General features: G+C 45.9%; 1 protein-coding gene across 5 annotated transcripts in view; it reads left to right on the top strand.

Moving 5' to 3' along the window:
• The window catches only part of LOC144889479 (ATP-binding cassette sub-family C member 8-like), a 96,074-nt gene that overhangs the window by 25,433 nt on the left and 52,606 nt on the right, over positions 1-18,035 (top strand). For all 5 annotated transcript variants that reach the window (XR_013621766.1, XR_013621769.1, XR_013621768.1 and 2 more), the window contains 2 exons: positions 4,584-4,725; positions 16,762-16,883. Coding sequence is in view for 1 of the 5 variants with exons in the window: in XM_078769740.1 (XP_078625866.1) it covers positions 4,584-4,725; positions 16,762-16,883 (264 nt within the window). In the remaining 4 variants the exon portion in view is untranslated. The remainder of the gene's footprint in view (positions 1-4,583; positions 4,726-16,761; positions 16,884-18,035) is intronic.

Below are 18,035 nucleotides of genomic sequence, written 5' to 3'. Positions count from 1 at the left end.
AGGGCTCGGAGAGCCGCCATGACAACATGCAGCTCACCCAGTCTGGGGACGACTGTGCGTTTCAAGTCGGGTCTTGCATCCAGCAGTTGCACCACCTTCTCGTAGAGGGCCATGTCAAATGAAATTACAGTGGGATGATCTTCACCAACTGCCAACATCCTTAGCTGACTGGCTTGCATGATCACGGTCAGTAGGGTTGGCCACTCATGCGCCACCTCTGGAAGTAGTGGCAAGGCACCAACCCGAGTCATGGACTGGCGTTCAGACAAGAGCGAGTTGTATCCTGCCCAACCTGGAATCTTGTTGGAGTGTTCCCTCGCTTTCATCCTGGATAGAGCATAAGCAACAACCCATCCCAGTTGTGTCAGTTGATAGGATCTGGAGACCCCCTTGTTGATGACAAACTCCTCTGTTCTCTTCGTAAGCTGTGGTTTCGGCTTGTCACAGTGCAGCACATCTACATGGTATGGAGTGACCGATAGACTCTGTGCATCACCGATGATCAGAGGTTGCGCAACTGGTTCTCCAGGGACATCTGACTTCTGGTACACTGCAGTAATCGTTGCGTGAGTGGTTCCTTTCCCGTCAGGAGTATCCTCGGCAAAGTCCGTGTTGTCTGCAGCAAAGAACACAAAGGCTCCCATTTTCAGGAATGGTGGCACGTACAGACCTTCAAACTGCCTGGTGTTTTCTACGACAGCATTGGCAAGAGCAGTTTCCATGAGGAGGGCGTGGACAATCAAAACACAGTAGCCATGTGCATTGAGAAGTCCCATCAGCTTTTTGTTGTGTGTGTCATGATGGACAGTCAGAGCCAATCCCAGGACTTGGGGGTTTTCTCTTGAATGGGGTGGCCTGAATGTTGCGGATTCGCTGCTTGGTTTGTACTTCACCTGTCTGTTGGATTTGAATCCATACATGATGTTCTGACTCACAGTGAGTGTTGATCTGTCAACAACACTGGTCCTCTTCTCAGTTTCCAGCTTGTCGACAGGCCCTACCAGTACCCAGCGGATCATGGTGTATAGTTCAGCCTGATTGATATCAGGATCAACATCGTTGATATCGAGGGACACCTGTATGGTATTTTCTTCCTGGTCCTTCTTAATGAATTCTGCGATGCTCTTCCGTGTCACTTGTGCTGCTTTGTAGATTGTCTTCATGTTGTTCTCGTCATCGCCATCACTTGTGATTGCAGAATGAACCATGCTTTCCTCACATGCATCTGGACAGTAGAGGATGGCCGATTTTCTTCGGTCTTTTTGGAGAACAGATGTCATGCTTGGCAACTCAGTGACGATTCTTTCTTTCAGCCACTTTCTATTGAATGTAGGTACATGCTTTTCCAAGTGTTCTGCGCCAATCATATTGACATAAGTGGTTTCAATGTCATCCATGGAGAGATAAGCTTGGTTTTGTGTTTTGACATCTATCAGGTTGATCATCTCAATCAGACTTGCCCGTTGCAGCAATAGTTCTTTGTCTGCGCTGCTTCTGTTTGCGCTAGGTCTGTCTCGCACTACATGGAACACATGTCTTCTCCAACAAGATTTGTGGTACCGAAGGTCAATTGCGTGTGCATCACCTGGTGAGATACATGTGTTGAATCGTGTTTTCAATAATGCATCTTGGGACTTCTCTACAGCCTCTCTAAGCTCTTGACCAGCATTTTCAGTCCTAACCTGGTAGAGTAGTTGGCCATCATCTTTTTGGCAGAAGAAACACTGCTCTTTATCCAGTGGCACTGTACACGAGCGTGTGAACGGGGATGTTGCATCAGATGTTGATGAGCCTGGCTCGTCCATTTCTGTGCTTCCTCTCTTCTGTCCGCGTTTTTTTGCAGTATAGTGTCCAGTTGTTACTGCATGCGCATGGCGGTCTCTGGCACGTTGTATCTCGCTCTTGTTAGTTGCACTGGAGTAACAAGTGCGATGCCAAACTGCCTTCTCTGTAGAGAGTGTTTCTTTTGTGCTGTTTTGGAGTCGTTTATGGACTTGAACGTAGATGCCATCATGCAAACTGGCCCTTTCTTCTATTGTCTTCAATAAATGTTGGTAGGAATCTATTCTGGGGTTTAACACCAAGGATTCTTTCTTGACATCATCAGCCTTACATAAAATGCACTGCTTACAGTTCGTGGACTGCTTGCCCCGCCCCTTCACCATCTTGTTGCATGTCACTCATAATGTGACATGTAGAACCTGCAAAGACAGCAAAGCAAAGGGAACCGTCACCGATATATACAACCACCACCACAGACATATTGATGTATAATAGGCTACAAATACACTACCACCATCACCACAATATCAGGTATATTGCTCAGTATATAAATAATACAAAAACACACGCTGTAAACTAATTATTTTCCTCAGCTGTACCCTGGGGATCAAACTTATTACTTTAGTAGCTTGTCCACCCGTAAACAGATTTTAAGTTCTCATGAACATTAGAAGTATCTGTGTGTTATTTGGCAGTATGCCACAAAGGCCCACAAAGGGCAAAACACTCGCAGTAGAATAGTATTTCTCATTACAGTCAACACAGTCAGGTTCAGCATGTCCAGATTTTAGATTTCGTTGGATTGTTTTTGGGATTTAGAAAAATCAAAGCTCCGTCTTATTTAGAAGATGAGATCCTGAGAAACATCAATTTTACGGCGGCCAGTTTGAAAAATCCAAGATGGCCGCCACATAGGAGCTCTATGGTCATGTCTAGCTTATCGAACTTGTTACCATTGGATTCGGGGCCCTTGAAAATGTATGTTTAGCCGTTAGAATCAAAGCTTTATGTTGTTTAGAAGCTGAGATATTGAGAAACATCAATTTTACGGCGGCCAGTTTGAAAAATCCAAGATGGCCGCCACATAGGAGCTCTATGGTCATGTCTAGCTTATCGAACTTGTTACCATTGGATTCGGGGCCCTTGAAAATGTATGTTTAGCCGTTAGAATCAAAGCTTTATGTTGTTTAGAAGCTGAGATATTGAGAAACATCAATTTTACGGCGGCCAGTTTGAAAAATCCAAGATGGCCGCCACATAGGAGCTCTATGGTCATGTCTAGCTTATCGAACTTGTTACCATTGGATTCGGGGCCCTTGAAAATGTATGTTTAGCCGTTAGAATCAAAGCTCTATGTTATTTAGAAGCTGAGATATTGAGAAAAATTAGTTCTACGGCAGCAATTTTGAAAATCCAAGATGGCCGCCATACAGGAGTCTGTGCAAATAGCAACATTGGTTTTCTGACTGACTATACAATATACGTAGTTTCCAAAAATATATAGTTTTCCAAATCCCCCAAAAAATCCAACGAAACTTTAAATCTGCACATACTGAACCTGACTACAATAAGGAAAGTGAAATACTGGACCAGTAGAAAATACCAATAAAAAACCAGTAGGCCAATGGGACCAGTAGGAGACCAATATATAAATGAACAGGATTGAAAATAACCAGTTGACTGACACTTGTGGGGAAAATTACATGCTCAGCCTGGAAATTGAACCCAGGTCCTCTGGTGAACCAAACCAGGTGTTCTGCCATCTGAGATATCTGACTCCTGGATGGCAAATAACTTGCATTCACATATAAAACAAAGACCCCACAGGGAAACCCTGTTATAAAGAACATGGCTATAACTCAATTATATATGGAACCATGTGTTTTGCATTTGTTTGTAACAAAATATAATTAATGTTTCTATGGGTTTCAGACCAGTTGCATCGAATGGTTTCTATTGGTTTAAACCGAATTTAGTTGTTTCTACTGGTAACTCTCCTGGTTCCTGCAGAAATCAATAGAAACCATGATTTCTATTGGAGACGCATATAAATGACCTAACTGGTTTCTATGGGATTTTCGACCTGTGTCACACATTGATGCCTCGCCATGCCTGCAAAACACCAGGATGACAGTTTATAGCTGGGCCAAGTTTCATTGGCTAAGGGGCACATTGACCGGTTGCCACTTTGACGTAGGATACTCAAATGGCTCATTTCCCAGAGCTGGTACTTTATGTTTCTGACCTCGAAAGGATGACAAGCTGAGTCAACACACCTGGTGTTAACTAACAGAAAGAACATGGGCCTGAACTTGAGAATTTAAGATTTTAAACCAGACACTTTAACCATTAAGGTTAAGGCTTAGCAGGAAGATGAAGATCAAAAAATAAATTTACCTCCAACTAGTTTACTTTTCCAGCAGGTAAGACTCAGCACCTGTGATATTTTTTCCGCATCTTTTCAGACATCAATCATCTGCCTCTTGTTTAGACACTTCCCAAGGATGGATGGCCATCTTGTGCCTATAATAAGCAGATCCTGACACCTAATGTCATTTTGATGATTACCTTGCATAACATTGATGTCAGGACATATTCATGGTTGATGGAAAGAAGAATCTGAGACCAGAAACCTATGTTGATATAATGGTTAAACGAGACCATTTTATTGTTTATTTTTGTCTCAAATGTCTTCTTAATGGAGGGATTTGATTAATGGGGTTTGTATTCATATTTTTGTGATTTTTTTTATTGTTTAGTTTATTTATCATTTATTTTATTTTGTGGCAATGCTTCAACAGGTTGGGGTAGCCAGAGTTCCAAGGTACAGATTCATCACAGCACGTGGTTGCATTTTCCTGGGCACAATCTGCGCTGGCTGCTCACCTTCCTGCTGCTCTTTGTGCACCTGTGTGAGATCGCTGAGGGCATGGTGTCTGACAGGTGCTGCTCTGCATGACAAAACCTCCTTTACATGACACAATGTTACTGTGGGTGGTATTTTTCGCACTATCCCTAATGTCTCTGCCACATAACAACTTTATATTATATCCTACACTTACTACATATTGTTTTTACCATTCATTGTCATGGAGAATGTGGTTATAGGGACACTAACTCAAAGTGGACTATAACTCTTCATGTATATAATCATCAATGTGTATGCAATGATACTACACTGAGAAAAATAGGTCTAAAGTTTACATCTTCAGAGTTTAGTTATTGTAAGTGTTGCACTATTATACGCTCCTATTAAAAAAAATGTGTTGCATCCTGAGAAATGTGTGTGTGTGTGTGTGTGTGTGTGTGTGTGTGTGTGTGTGTGTGTGTGTGTGTGTGTGTGTGTGTGTGTGTGCGTGCGTGCGTGCGTGCGTGCGTGCGTGCGTGCCGGTTATTTCCAAATGCAGGTTTCAGAAGGTGGAAACGAGCCCTCCCAGGTCTCAGTGTGTGTGTGTGTACGCGTGTGCCAGTCATAACTTTTTTTTAACCATGATCTTTTGTCATCAAATTTTCAACAAACATTCATTATGAGATTTATTTTTTATTTTTTTTTTATTTTTATTTTTTTGTATACTGAATCGAGGCTCGTGAAAGAGCTAACATTTATTTCACAAACAAATCAACCAGACAAACAAAATATATAAAAAGAGGGAGCGGAAGACAAGATGGGGAGAGAAGGGGAAGCACACAACCACAACATTTGAGAGCAGGGAGAAGTGTGGGAGGGAGAGGGCTTGGGGGCAGGAGGCGTGGGAAGGGGATGGGAGGTGGGGGGAGGGGGGGGGGGGGGGTGGGAGAAGTATAAAACACAAGGGGACCGAAATTAGCGGGGGTCATGTTGAAAGGTAATTCATATTTGGGTGAAAATGTTATCGGGCAACATCATAATAACTATAAATAGCCCTTATCACCCCGTTCTCTGCTGTTAGACGGCCGCATTTTTTAAATCGCTTTCCGTGTCTCTTTACGTATTTACTATTATCGCTTCTATGTGTTTGCCACAGGCCATTACTTTTTTTTAAACCATTTGAGCTTTTGTCATCAAATTTTCAACAAACCTTTATTATAAGAATATGGAGAATAATAATTGATAAAATTTACTTTTTTTTTTTTTATACCTCCGCCCCAGAAGGTGACCGGAGACATTATGTTTTCGGGTTGTCCTTTCGTCGTCTGTCCGTACGGGCTAAACCTCGTTTTTCTCGGCAACCACATGTCCGATTGAGACAAAACTTTCAGGGTAGGAGTGACACCTATGAAGAATGTTTTTATGATAATTGTGACGTCATAGGTCATAGGCCAAGATGGCAGCCATCTTGGATTAAACACAAATAATAAAAAATATATTTTTCGGAAACCGCTCAATGGAACAATTTTAAACTTGCCACATTGTCAAGTACTTCCAATGGGGAACAAAAGCATGATAATGATGATATGATAGGTGAAGTGGTATATCAGCCAAACATGTTTTAATTGAATCCCTTGTCCTAAAACCTGAAATTGCATGCACATGACCCATTTGTTATGAAATATTAAATTTATGACATAATGGGTCACATGGTTTGGCAGCCATATTGGATTTAACCTAAAACCTTTTAAAAAACCATCTTCCACAAACCACCAAATTGGTTAACTCAAAACTTTACATGTGTCATTGACTAGACATGGCAATTAAAAGATGATCACGAAAACATCATTGGTAACATGGTGTGGCAGACATATTTGATTGAAGGAACATATTAAATAATTATATCTCTGAAATCACTTACCCTATCAATACGAAATTTTACAAATATCATGTAACACCATTGTTGCGTATAGTTTGAAAATGATGATGTCATAGGTCACGTGGTTTGGCAGCCATCTTGTATAGAAAATCGAACCTTATCCTATCAACACGAAACTTCACAAACGTGATCCCATACTCATATATATGCAGAGTGTACATTTTTAAGGTTATACCTCATGTGGTGTGGCAGCCATATTAGCTTGAAAGCCGATATTTAAAAAAATCCCTTCTCTGCAACCACTTCACTGATCGATGTGAAACCTGTCATGGCTGGTGAAAATGTGATACTTGAAAACAACTGAAGGGATTTAAATCAAACTTGTTTCTTTTTAGGACAGTGAACGATGGCATCTACCCGTTGTGGGACCATGCAGAAGCATATTGGCGACACAGTCGCATTGCTCTAGTTTTCTTCAAGTTTAGTTTGAGTACAAAGTGGACGTAGATGGACTTTTCATTTTGTGATGCCTTGTGCTTTTATTTTAAGGGCTATCCACACTTCTCACTGTCGTCACTTCTGGGCAATGAGGTACAGTGTGATCGTTGTTTTAGGGATCCAATGCACCTTGGGTAGTGTGGTCAATATGAGCACTTGAGGTAGTAATTGAATGAGCGTTGATGCAATATTCTTTCTGCCAAGTCCTCTTGATATCAAACCATATCAAATTCACGACAACATTATCAGATCTACAGAAGAATCTTGGCTTAGGCCTTAGGGGATGTAAGTGGGGGATTACGTGTCTAGCTGTGTGATAAAAAAATAATTCTGGCTAAATGATAGTTTTCTGCAAAAAAAAAATTTGTTTCTATTTTTCTGGCTAAATTATATTTCTGCCTGTTATACCCGTATAATGAACATATGCATTCACAAGATAAACATTAAAAACTCGAATTGCAGACATTCGCAAGTGACAATAAATCTATACAAAATAAAAGGGTGCAAAATGTGTTTTCTAGCAACCCTAAATTCTCATTGTAATGATGATAGATTTGACCTTTGACACATGTAATATCGAAACTTCCCTCTTGAAATCCTTAAATCGGAGCTGGAAAAAAATTACAAAATGTTGGTCAATGCAAACGGTATTTCTGAGTGTGGCCACATAAAACAGGTGGCCAACTAATCAAGGTAATTGAACTTTGTAAACTTTTGGTCGATGCAAACCTGAATGCCGAGTGTTTTGGCCACATAAGACACGTGACCATATAATCTATTTGCTAATGAGTAAATATAAATCAAAAGGTCAGATCAGGCCATAAATAGATCAGCATGACTGAGTTTTCAAAAAGACATCTACACAACACACAAACCTTTGCCAAATGAATAAATTCCGAGACCAGATCATGTATGTAGCACCTGTCGCAATGTATTTTTGTGCCTAGTCGTGTCTGATTTGATTTGAGTATAAAGGCTCTGCAGACAGAACCCTTAATTTTGCCTCTTAATTTGACATTTGACCCCCTATGGAATCGAGAAAAAACACCACGCAAATGTCTACCTGCTTCAGTTTGTAGGGCCTGTGGCAAGGTACTTTTTGTGCCAAGTCTTGTCTGGATTGTTTCAAATGCAGAGGCTGCATGGCCAGCAATAACTTTCATTTTACAACCAATTTCAACTTTGACCCCAGTATATGCCCGATAAAACACTTTAATCCAAATATTTCCTACGTATTCCTCCAGAAGCTGTGTGTAAGCACCTTTGTACCAAATTCCATCGCAGTCGTCTCAAATACAAGGGAATGGGAAGGAAAAACTGGGAGATTCTTAGGGTTCCACCTTTTTACCCCATAAAAATCCAAGCTGGGGCCCTAAGTTTTTATAAAGGCACCCGGGTGTATTGAGCCAAGCTACATCGGTTCCAAATCTGAAGAGGATTGACTCAGAAATGAAGGAATCGCGTGAGATTGTAATTTTTTCGAAAAAGAAAAGAAGAAAGAAGGGAAAAGGAAAAACAATGTTTCCCCTCCCGGAATGAGGGAAGACAAAAATTAAAGTTGCTCTATAGTCGTATGGGGGCTCAACCATAAGTGATTGTGAAATCACAGGTGTAGTAGCTGCCAGTGGTGGCTTGTAGTAAGTTCATGTTTGTCACACTTTTCTATATGGGGAGTAATTATTTTTACCTTTCCACACTGTCTGCCTAAGACAGTTTTTTGACTAGTTGTTCCTTGACTAGTATAGTCACGGCTTTACTGTACTGGATCTCAGAGTGAAAGCATCTTTATCCGACATAGAGCTTGTTTATGCAAGGAAGTCTGCTGCAGGAGGAGAGCATCTGGGCCATTATATCCGCTCATTTCTGCCAATATCCATGACCCCTCTATGTCCATTGCTTTTCAACCAGGTACCTTTCCAACTGCAGTTGAGACGCTTCCACCTTTTTAGCTACCAACACTGTTCCAGGGAAGCCATTCCATGCATTAATTACTCTGAGTGAAAGACTCCTCCCTGCCTTACTGTCGTCGCAACTCTCCTCTTTTTCATTCTCAAGCTATCCCACCTGGTCCTGTCGCTGTCCATTTGGATGAAAAATGTTTCTGCACTTATTTCGCCGACACCTTTCAATATTTTAAACATCTCAATCAAATCTACCTCCCCGCCCCAACTTCTTGTGTCACATGCTCCAAGACTGCTCCATGCATTATATTGTTACAGACGCGGTTTTAGATGTTAGTTTACCGAGCGGTTTGGTATTACCGCGTCCGAACAGTTACTCCCCGATTAGAACCCGATCCCGCCCGACGTTGACCAAATCGCGCTATGCTAAATCAATGAAGGAAAGGACACAACGGCTGGGATAAATGCAACGACACAAGGGGTACAGTTCTCAAGACCTCTGGAGGAGGATATAATTGGTGATGCAGAAACGGGTAGATTACACGGTAAGAGGTAAAGCACAGAAAAGATGGGCACTTAGACACAGTCTTATCTTATCCCGACAGACCACAGACAAACGGGACAAGACTGACTTACACAGGGATTGATGGCAAGGAAGGACAGGCAGTCGATAGCACAAGGTGCACCTTGGCTCAGGGGCAGAATCAACACGGTCCGGTCCAGAGATGCGGGGAGGTATTTCAGCGCTCGGAGGTGGCGTCTTCTCTCTGCAAGCTGAGGAGCGCATCTGACGTCACCTCCCTCTTCCTGCGCATGCCCAGCGGGGAGTCACACGCCCTCGGCTCGTTGGCTCCGCCCCAGATGGAATCGGTCCGCCGCTTCTATTGGGTGCGGGGGGTTACCGGGCTCCGCCCTTGACGAGGAGCTGACAGCGAGCCCCTGCGTGGTAACCCCGTCGGAGCACATGTTCAATGGCGGCTAACCAAGCCGGAGTGAGGACGCACACTCCCCGCGCCGCCGCCGCTGTTGTTGTTGTTGTTGTTGTTGTACCATGAGGAAGAGCTGCGGGGAGGTATTGGGAGGTCCTAAACTTTCTAACGGTGCCATACAATCACATTCTGGTGCAACGAAGAGTCAGAATTAATGGAAACGAGTCCTTAACTGACATAGACTAAGAATAACTAGCAAGATGTCCTATAGTTGTCTACGTGAGATGCGGTGGACCTGGATGCGACATTTAATGGGGGAAATAGGGGGGAGGTCGGGTCTACAGAGTGTTGTTTACAGACAATGGGACTAGGGAATGGGGGATTGGGGATAGTTGGGAAGTATTGGGGAAATAGGGGAATATTTACAAGCGGATATGGATGGATCCAAATCCCATATCCGCAACATTGCACCCTTCTCTACCCTCGGGGCGTCCCGACCCGATAAATTTTTACCTACGTTAGTGTGGCACTCAGATGTAGTTCCCTCCACTATTAACTCAACCCTGAGTGCGACAGTTTTACAGATGTTCACAAATGAGTAAATATGTCCCCCTGCGACGTTGCACCCTTCTCCTCACAGAAACACACCCACAGGATAACCGAATCGCGGAAAGCATTCTCAAACTAAACATACAGCCGGTAGGGAGCATTATTTACACAAGACTGATATTTACACTACGATCCAGGACCTGTTCTTTGAGGAACACATGCAGATGTTATGCATAGAGAGAGAGCACGCATGCCAGCATCGATACACCAACCCACGAGTGCCCTGTGGCCCTACGGCCTTTAATAATGTGCAGAGCACCCCGTCCAAGCACCAAAAGCACCACCCCATCAAGTACAGTCAGCACCATCCGGTGCACCAATAAAGTGTTCAATAATCACCGGTGGTGTCGCAGCCGGCCGATGTTCTGCCGCTGATCTTGCCTTCATGTGGTGTACTTGGCCTTCTGGCTTCTTTAAAAATAAAGAAAGGCGCCAACCGCGTCCATTTCTAAATTGTGGCCGTCAGGGGGGCCAACTATAAGTGGTTCACCTGTATGGCATAGGTGCCACATTGACCCAGAGGTCCATCCACGGGTGGTGCTTGCCCGCAAAAGACTGCGGTCCATGGTGGGCGGCCACAAAAATTGCGGTCCATATGGTGTATCGATCCCGGCAGCAAGCAGCGAAAGTACAGGCCCACAACTGCAGAGCCAGCACCTCTCTCTCCTCTCTCTCTGCCCCAAAGCCAGATCCTCGGAGGTGGGAGACAAAAGAAAAGACAAGTGAGTAAGGTGGTAAGGGCGCAAAAGTGCACGCAATACAAGGTAATGCACACTGGGGGCACATGGGAAGCAGGTGAGATAGGTACGTTCCTACCGTACACCGCCCCCCCCCCCAACCAGGTAACCTACATTGCCCCTCCCTTACCCCTTACTGTATCCACAAAACACAACACTACCCATAAACATCTACTTTACACATCAACAAACGTCCCTACTGTCTTCCCCGTTCCTCCCATAAACCAAATTCGTCTTCTCTCCCTCCTAACCAATCAAATTTGCCATTTCCAACTCTCATCAAAATTTGCCATCTCCAATTCAACATCAAAATTTGCCATCACCAAGTCATCATCAGTCAGAGGGAGAGATGGAATCACCCCAATGTCTCATCCACGTCGTGATGCGTCTCACAAATCCAACAGCAATTCTCATTTCCTGCAACTCAAACAAAGGAACACAGGTGTGGAGTCATCATCACCACAGGTAAGTGGCTGCGTATGGTGCGACAGGTTCATCAATCCTAACTATTTCCTAAATGACCTTAACAACTTTACATTACCCGGGGTCTTTCCCTGCCAATCCATTGGCCAACTTACACTATGGGTTCTAAAAACCAATTCCCATTGACCAAACTGTGGTGCCTCTCAATTTGGGGTCTCACTCCCCCGATTCATCTCCCCGTGCCTTCGCACAATTTCTGGGCTGCGTCTTGTAGCTCTCCCAGCAGGTCTCCCCACCTGCACACCTCCACCACTGTAGTTGCCACCCGAGCTTACCTGCTCCTCACCCTAACCTAACTAACTGGGGAAGGCCCTCTCGCACTCTCACCCCCTCAGTGCCCTCTCTGGCACGGGCTGCCCGATCCACACCCGGGATCCTCAGGCACCCACTGACACTAACGGCTCCCAGAGCCCACCTGCGGCCTCACCTGGCCGACATCCTCACAGTGGTGGAGTGCCCAAACCAACTACACACACTAACAGGCTACACGCCCAGCCATTTCCACAACACTAATGCACCCATCCACAATACCATTCTGCAACCGCACCACAAATGCCAATATCCAACCACAATTTACCTATACCCTCTACCTAACACTTACACTACCCGCCCCGGGTACTCGTGAAAGGGGTCCACTCTTCCCCCATCCACACCTTCGCACCATGCACACCACTCCATACCACTTACTCCAACTCTCTCCACACCACTCATTCTCTGCTCCATGTATTCCACACACCTGTACTTGCACACCTGTGCTCTCACACCTGGTGCCACCTGCACCCTTCTCTCCCCAAGCGCATTCGCGGTGATCCACAACACTCACTGCTCCACACTGCTCCACACACCTGTTCAGTTGCACACCTGTGCAATCACACCTGTTCAATCACACAGCATCATCTCATCTAACTACTCCCCTCTGAAACTTGCGCTTCCCAGTCGTCCCTTTAAACTATTGCGCTCCCTCGTCATTATCATCCAACTACCCTCTCTACGTCCCCAGCTACCTGTCCACTGTAGCTACCTAACCTTAACGTTACCTAATGTCATCTTCTAGGTCCCTACACACAATATAACCTAACCCACCTGGGCTAGTTTTCACTGCCATACACCCCATAAGCTATAGCGCATTTGCCCCCCTCATGGGAAGGGTGGCAGGGATGCCACCCTTACCCACCGTCATACGGCGCGAGTGGGACCTTGTGGGACCACCTCGTATGTGAGTCGTTGCCCGCCTGCCGGACCCCGTGCGTCGCCCCTTGCGGGGTCAGCGCGGGGCCGAACCGGCCGGGCCCCCACAGTACTTTACCCCCAAGGGGCTCTCGTGCCTCCCCTGTCCCTCTCAAAACTACCCCTGTTGGTGTCGATGCATGGGTCACACTTCCGCAACCCGCTACCCATTCCATACCACCACAGCCTTGCTCACCCACACCTCGCACCTCTCCCATCACCGGACCCTCTCGCTCGCACCCTCGTTCCATACCCTCCGGACCAGCCATACACCTCACTCTTGGCCTCTCACGAACATCCGGGTCTATCTCGACCCCCAAGCTTCTTAAATCCCCTGGCGCATCATACGCACGACCATATTGGTCACCACTTACACCGGGTCCTCTTTCTCTTCGCTTCTCCTCTATCACCTGCGAATCCCTCATCCGGTTAATGAGCACATCATCACGATCCGAACACAGAGTTTGGACCACTTCTTTTACTTCCTCCTTTATCTCTTTCTTATCCTCTCTCCGTCTCTCCTTCGCTCACCCCTTCTTCCACTTCTTCTAATTTCTGCTTCACCTCCTTCATCTCCTCGTGCGCCCCCTTAAGTTCTTCCTCTAACTCCACCTTATTTTTTTCGATGTGCTCCCGCACCTCCCGCTCTTTAACCTCCATTACCTCTACCACCTTGTTCATTTTCCTCGTCAGGTCCTCATGTACCGTCTGACACTCTTTTTTAATTACCCCTACGTCCTTTTTCATCTCCTCTGTGTCGATTTTAAACCCTCTATTACCGCTGTGTTCTTCTTTACCTGGTCCCCCAACTCCTTTTGTCCCACTGTCAGTTGTTCTACTCCCAGCGTCAACTCCTCTATACCACCTTGCAATTTTACAGTCCCCTTTCTCACCTCCTTCTCCATGCGCTCCTTACAGTGCCTCACCTCCTCGCGCACTCCTCCGACCTCCTCACTCACCCCTCTTCTGATCTCTTCTCCCATCACTTGCATCTCCTGCCCAGATGCCACCCTCATCTGCTCCATTTCCTCCCTGTGAGCATCCAATTTAGTTTCTACCCCCATTCTGACCCCCTCTATCTGCTGCCCCATTTGTTTAACTTCCCTTTCCGCTTGGTCCCTCATGTCCCTCAATTTGCCTTCCATACTGTTTTCTAACCCCTCTAACCCCTTTTGCATCCCTTCCATTTGATTCTCTTGAGCGGCCATTCTGTTTTCTACCCCCATTAACCCCTCCTGTATTTCCCCTAATCTATTGTCTAATCCCTCTATTCTACTCCCTAACCCTCCGATCTGGGCCCCCATCCTTTGTTCTAACCCCTCACCGGTACCCCTCGCTTCGTCCCTCATTATCCCCATTTGGCCCCCCAATTGCTCACTCTGCAGTTTGAGGGACGCCTGCATTTGCGCCATAAATTGCTCCATGAGGGCCTGCATTTGGGCCATCCCTCCCACTTGTGCAGCGGGTGCGGCCGCCGTAGCTATGTGCGAGGCGCCATTTTGCGCGCCCGCAACCTCGTGCGCGAGGACGCCATTTTGCGAACCTGCCGCCCTCACTGCTTCGCTCTCCTCATGTCCCTCATGTCCCTCAATTTGGTCCTGGATCGACCCTGCCTCACTCTCCTCTACCGGAACCCAGCCGTCTTGATCCGCCATAGCGCGACTTTCAAAATTCGGGTTTTTATTTTTGTAAAACAAAATCAAATTTCGCCGTTAATAATTTTGAGCGCGTGAAGCGCGCTTCGGGTCCAATCCCACTTCCCGACACCAATTGTTACAGACGCGGTTTTAGATGTTAGTTTACCGAGCGGTTTGGTATTACCGCATCCGAACAGTTACTCCCCGATTAGAACCCGATCCCGCCCGACGTTGACCAAATCGCGCTATGCTAAATCAATGAAGGAAAGGACACAACGGCTGGGATAAATGCAACGACACAAGGGGTACAGTTCTCAAGACCTCCGGAGGAGGATATAATTGGTGATGCAGAAACGGGTAGATTACACGGTAAGAGGTAAAGCACAGAAAAGATGGGCACTTAGACACAGTCTTATCTTATCCCCGACAGATCACAGGCAAACGGGACAAGACTGACTTACACAGGGATTGATGGCAAGGAAGGACAGGCAGTCGATAGCACAAGGTGCACCTTGGCTCAGGGGCAGAATCAACACGGTCCGTTCCAGAGATGCGGGGAGGTATCTCAGCGCTCGGAGGTGGCGTCTTCTCTCTGCAAGCTGAGGAGCGCATCTGACGTCACCTCCCTCTTCCTGCGCATGCCCAGCGGGGAGTCACACGCCCTCGGCTCGTTGGCTCCGCCCCAGATGAAATCGGTCCGCCGCTTCTATTGGGTGCGGGGGGTTACCGGGCTCCGCCCTTGACGAGGAGCTGACAGCGAGCCCCTGCGTGGTAACCCCGTCGGAGCACATGTTCAATGGCGGCTAACCAAGCCGGAGTGAGGACGCACACTCCCCGCGCCGCTGCCGTTGTTGTTGTTGTTGTTGTTGTTGTTGTTGTACCATGAGGAAGAGCTGCGGGGAGGTATTGGGAGGTCCTAAACTTTCTAACGGTGCCATACAATCACATTCTGGTGCAACGAAGAGTCAGAATTAATGGAAACGAGTCCTTAACTGACATAGACTAAGAATAACTAGCAAGATGTCCTATAGTTGTCTACGTGAGATGCGGTGGACCTGGATGCGACATTTAATGGGGGAAATAGGGGGGAGGTCGGGTCTACAGAGTGTTGTTTACAGACAATAGGACTAGGGAATGGGGGATTGGGGATAGTTGGGAAGTATTGGGGAAATAGGAGAATATTTACAAGCGGATATGGATGGATCCAAATCCCATATCCGCAACAATATATTACTCGTATATCCAAAGGTGAAGGCTCATGGTGCAGCTGAGCAACAGGGAGCGGCAGCTTAATGAACAAGCACAAAGGATGAGCACAGACAATGGAGATCCATAGATGCAAATAATCCTTTGACGATGCAGTTTCCATGTAGGAAGGGAAAGAAGAAATGGGATGAAGGATGTCTATCTAGGACCCATTAGGATGTGATGAAAGAGAGAATTTTCGGATGAAAGACAATGACTGTGAGAAAGACTATCTGTCTATCAGTGAGACTATCTGTCTATCACATCAGTCAGAAAGACTATCTGTCTGCAGTAAGCAAAAAGTACATCGGAATCTTGGACCTACGAATAGGAAATGCCATTAATCTCCAGGAACGAAATGAAATAGCACCTAGAAATTCCACATGGGTGAGTGGGGCCCAGGGCCACAGTGAATTATGGGAATGCAGTTTTCTAATTATAGGAAACATCATGTCGCAAATTCCATGAGAAGCAAATCTGACCATGACAATTCTAGCAAAGTAATGCCTAATTCTCCAACACAAAGTTTTCATAACCTCACTGCAGTGCTACAATGCCTGGATACAACGTCAGACTTTAATAGGAGTGAGCAACACCATATGCTTTATGCCCCACGCCCCCACCCTCTCTCCAGCCCTCTTCCCTGAGTGTAATCATTATGTCTGTGGTCTCATATGTGTGGAATGGATGTGGCTCAGAGAAAATTGCAGGCAGGGAAATGGATTGCTTCTGATGAAATCGCATAATATCAATCTGTCAAGCGTTTCCCTTACGATCCCGTCGGAAAGAAAAGGAGGTGCAGTTATCTTGAATTATCCCACGTGGTTTTTTGCTCACATGCAAACCTGCACACCACAACACAACACATTTCTGTTATCTAGCTTTATAAAGTGGTGGTAAAATAACTTTATAAATAAAGTGGTATCCTTCCTCAATTGGATAGGTAATTTTTAATCACATGTTGTTTCCACTCAATTATGTACGAGGTTCCTGCAAACAAGACACCTGCATCTTTACATCCCAGCCATCATGGGGTTTGTTGCAGCCATCACCTCCATTGTGTACTACCACAACATTGAGACATCAAACTTTCCCAAGCTGTTGTTTGGTGAGTTGAGTTTGTTATACATGATATTTACAGTCGATGTTTCTTCACAACTCAGGTTACGTCATTTTATATATATGTGTATATGTGTGTATGCATGTATATATACATACACTACATGACCAAAAGTATGCGGACACCCCTTCTAATTAGTGGATTCGGCTGTTTCAGTCACACCTATTGCTGTCAGGTATATATAATCAAGCGCACAGCTATGCAATCTCCATAGACAAACATTGGCAGTGGAATGGGCCGTACTGAAGAGCTCAGTGACTTTCAACGTGGCACCGTCATAGGATGCCACCTTTCCAACAAGTCAGTTCATCAAATTTCTGCCCTACTAGAGCTGCCCTGGTCAACTGCAAGTGCTGTTATTGTGAAGTGGAAACGTCTAGGAGCAACAGCAGCTCAGCTGCAAAGTGGTAGGCCACACAAGCTCACAGAACGGGACCGCCGAGTGCTGATGCGCGTAGCGCATAAAAACCTTCTGTCCTCGGTTGCAACACTCACTACCAAGTTCCAAACTGCCCCTGGAAGCAATGTCGGCACAACAACTGTTCGTCGGGAGCTTCAGGGAATGGGTTTCCATGGCCGGGCAGTCACACACAAGCCTAAGATCACCATGCACAATGCCAAGCGTCGGCTGGAGTGGTGTAAAGCTCGCCGCCATTGGACTCTGGAGCAGTGGAAACGTGTTCTCTGGAGTGATGAATCACGCTTCACCATCTCGCAGTCCGACAGACGAATTTGGCTTTGGCGGATGCCAGCAGAATGCTACCTGCCCAAATGCATAGTGCCATCTGTAAAGTTTGGTGGAGGAGGAATGGGGCTGTTTTTCATGCTTCGGGCTCGGCCCCTTAGTTCGAGTGAAGGGAAATATTAATGCTACAGCATACAATGACATTCTAGACGATTGTGTGCTGCCAATGTTGTGGCAACAGTTTGGAGAAGGCCCTTTCCTGTTGCAGCATGGCAATGCCCCCATGCACAAAGCGAGGTCCATATCGAAATTGCTTGCTCGAGCATAAATTGCTTTGTTGAGATCGGTGTGGAAGAACTTGACTGGCCTGCACAGAGCCCTGACCTCAACCCCATCGAACACCTTTGGGATGAATTGGAACGCCGACTGCGAGCCAGGCCTAATCACCCAACATC

Source organism: Myxine glutinosa, chromosome 1 (genome assembly GCF_964187855.1).
Source record: "Myxine glutinosa chromosome 1, kmMyxGlut1.1, whole genome shotgun sequence".
Lineage (NCBI taxonomy): Eukaryota > Metazoa > Chordata > Myxini > Myxiniformes > Myxinidae > Myxine > Myxine glutinosa.
The sequence above is the reverse complement of the archived record's forward strand: the minus strand, read 5'-3'. Positions and strand labels throughout refer to the sequence as shown.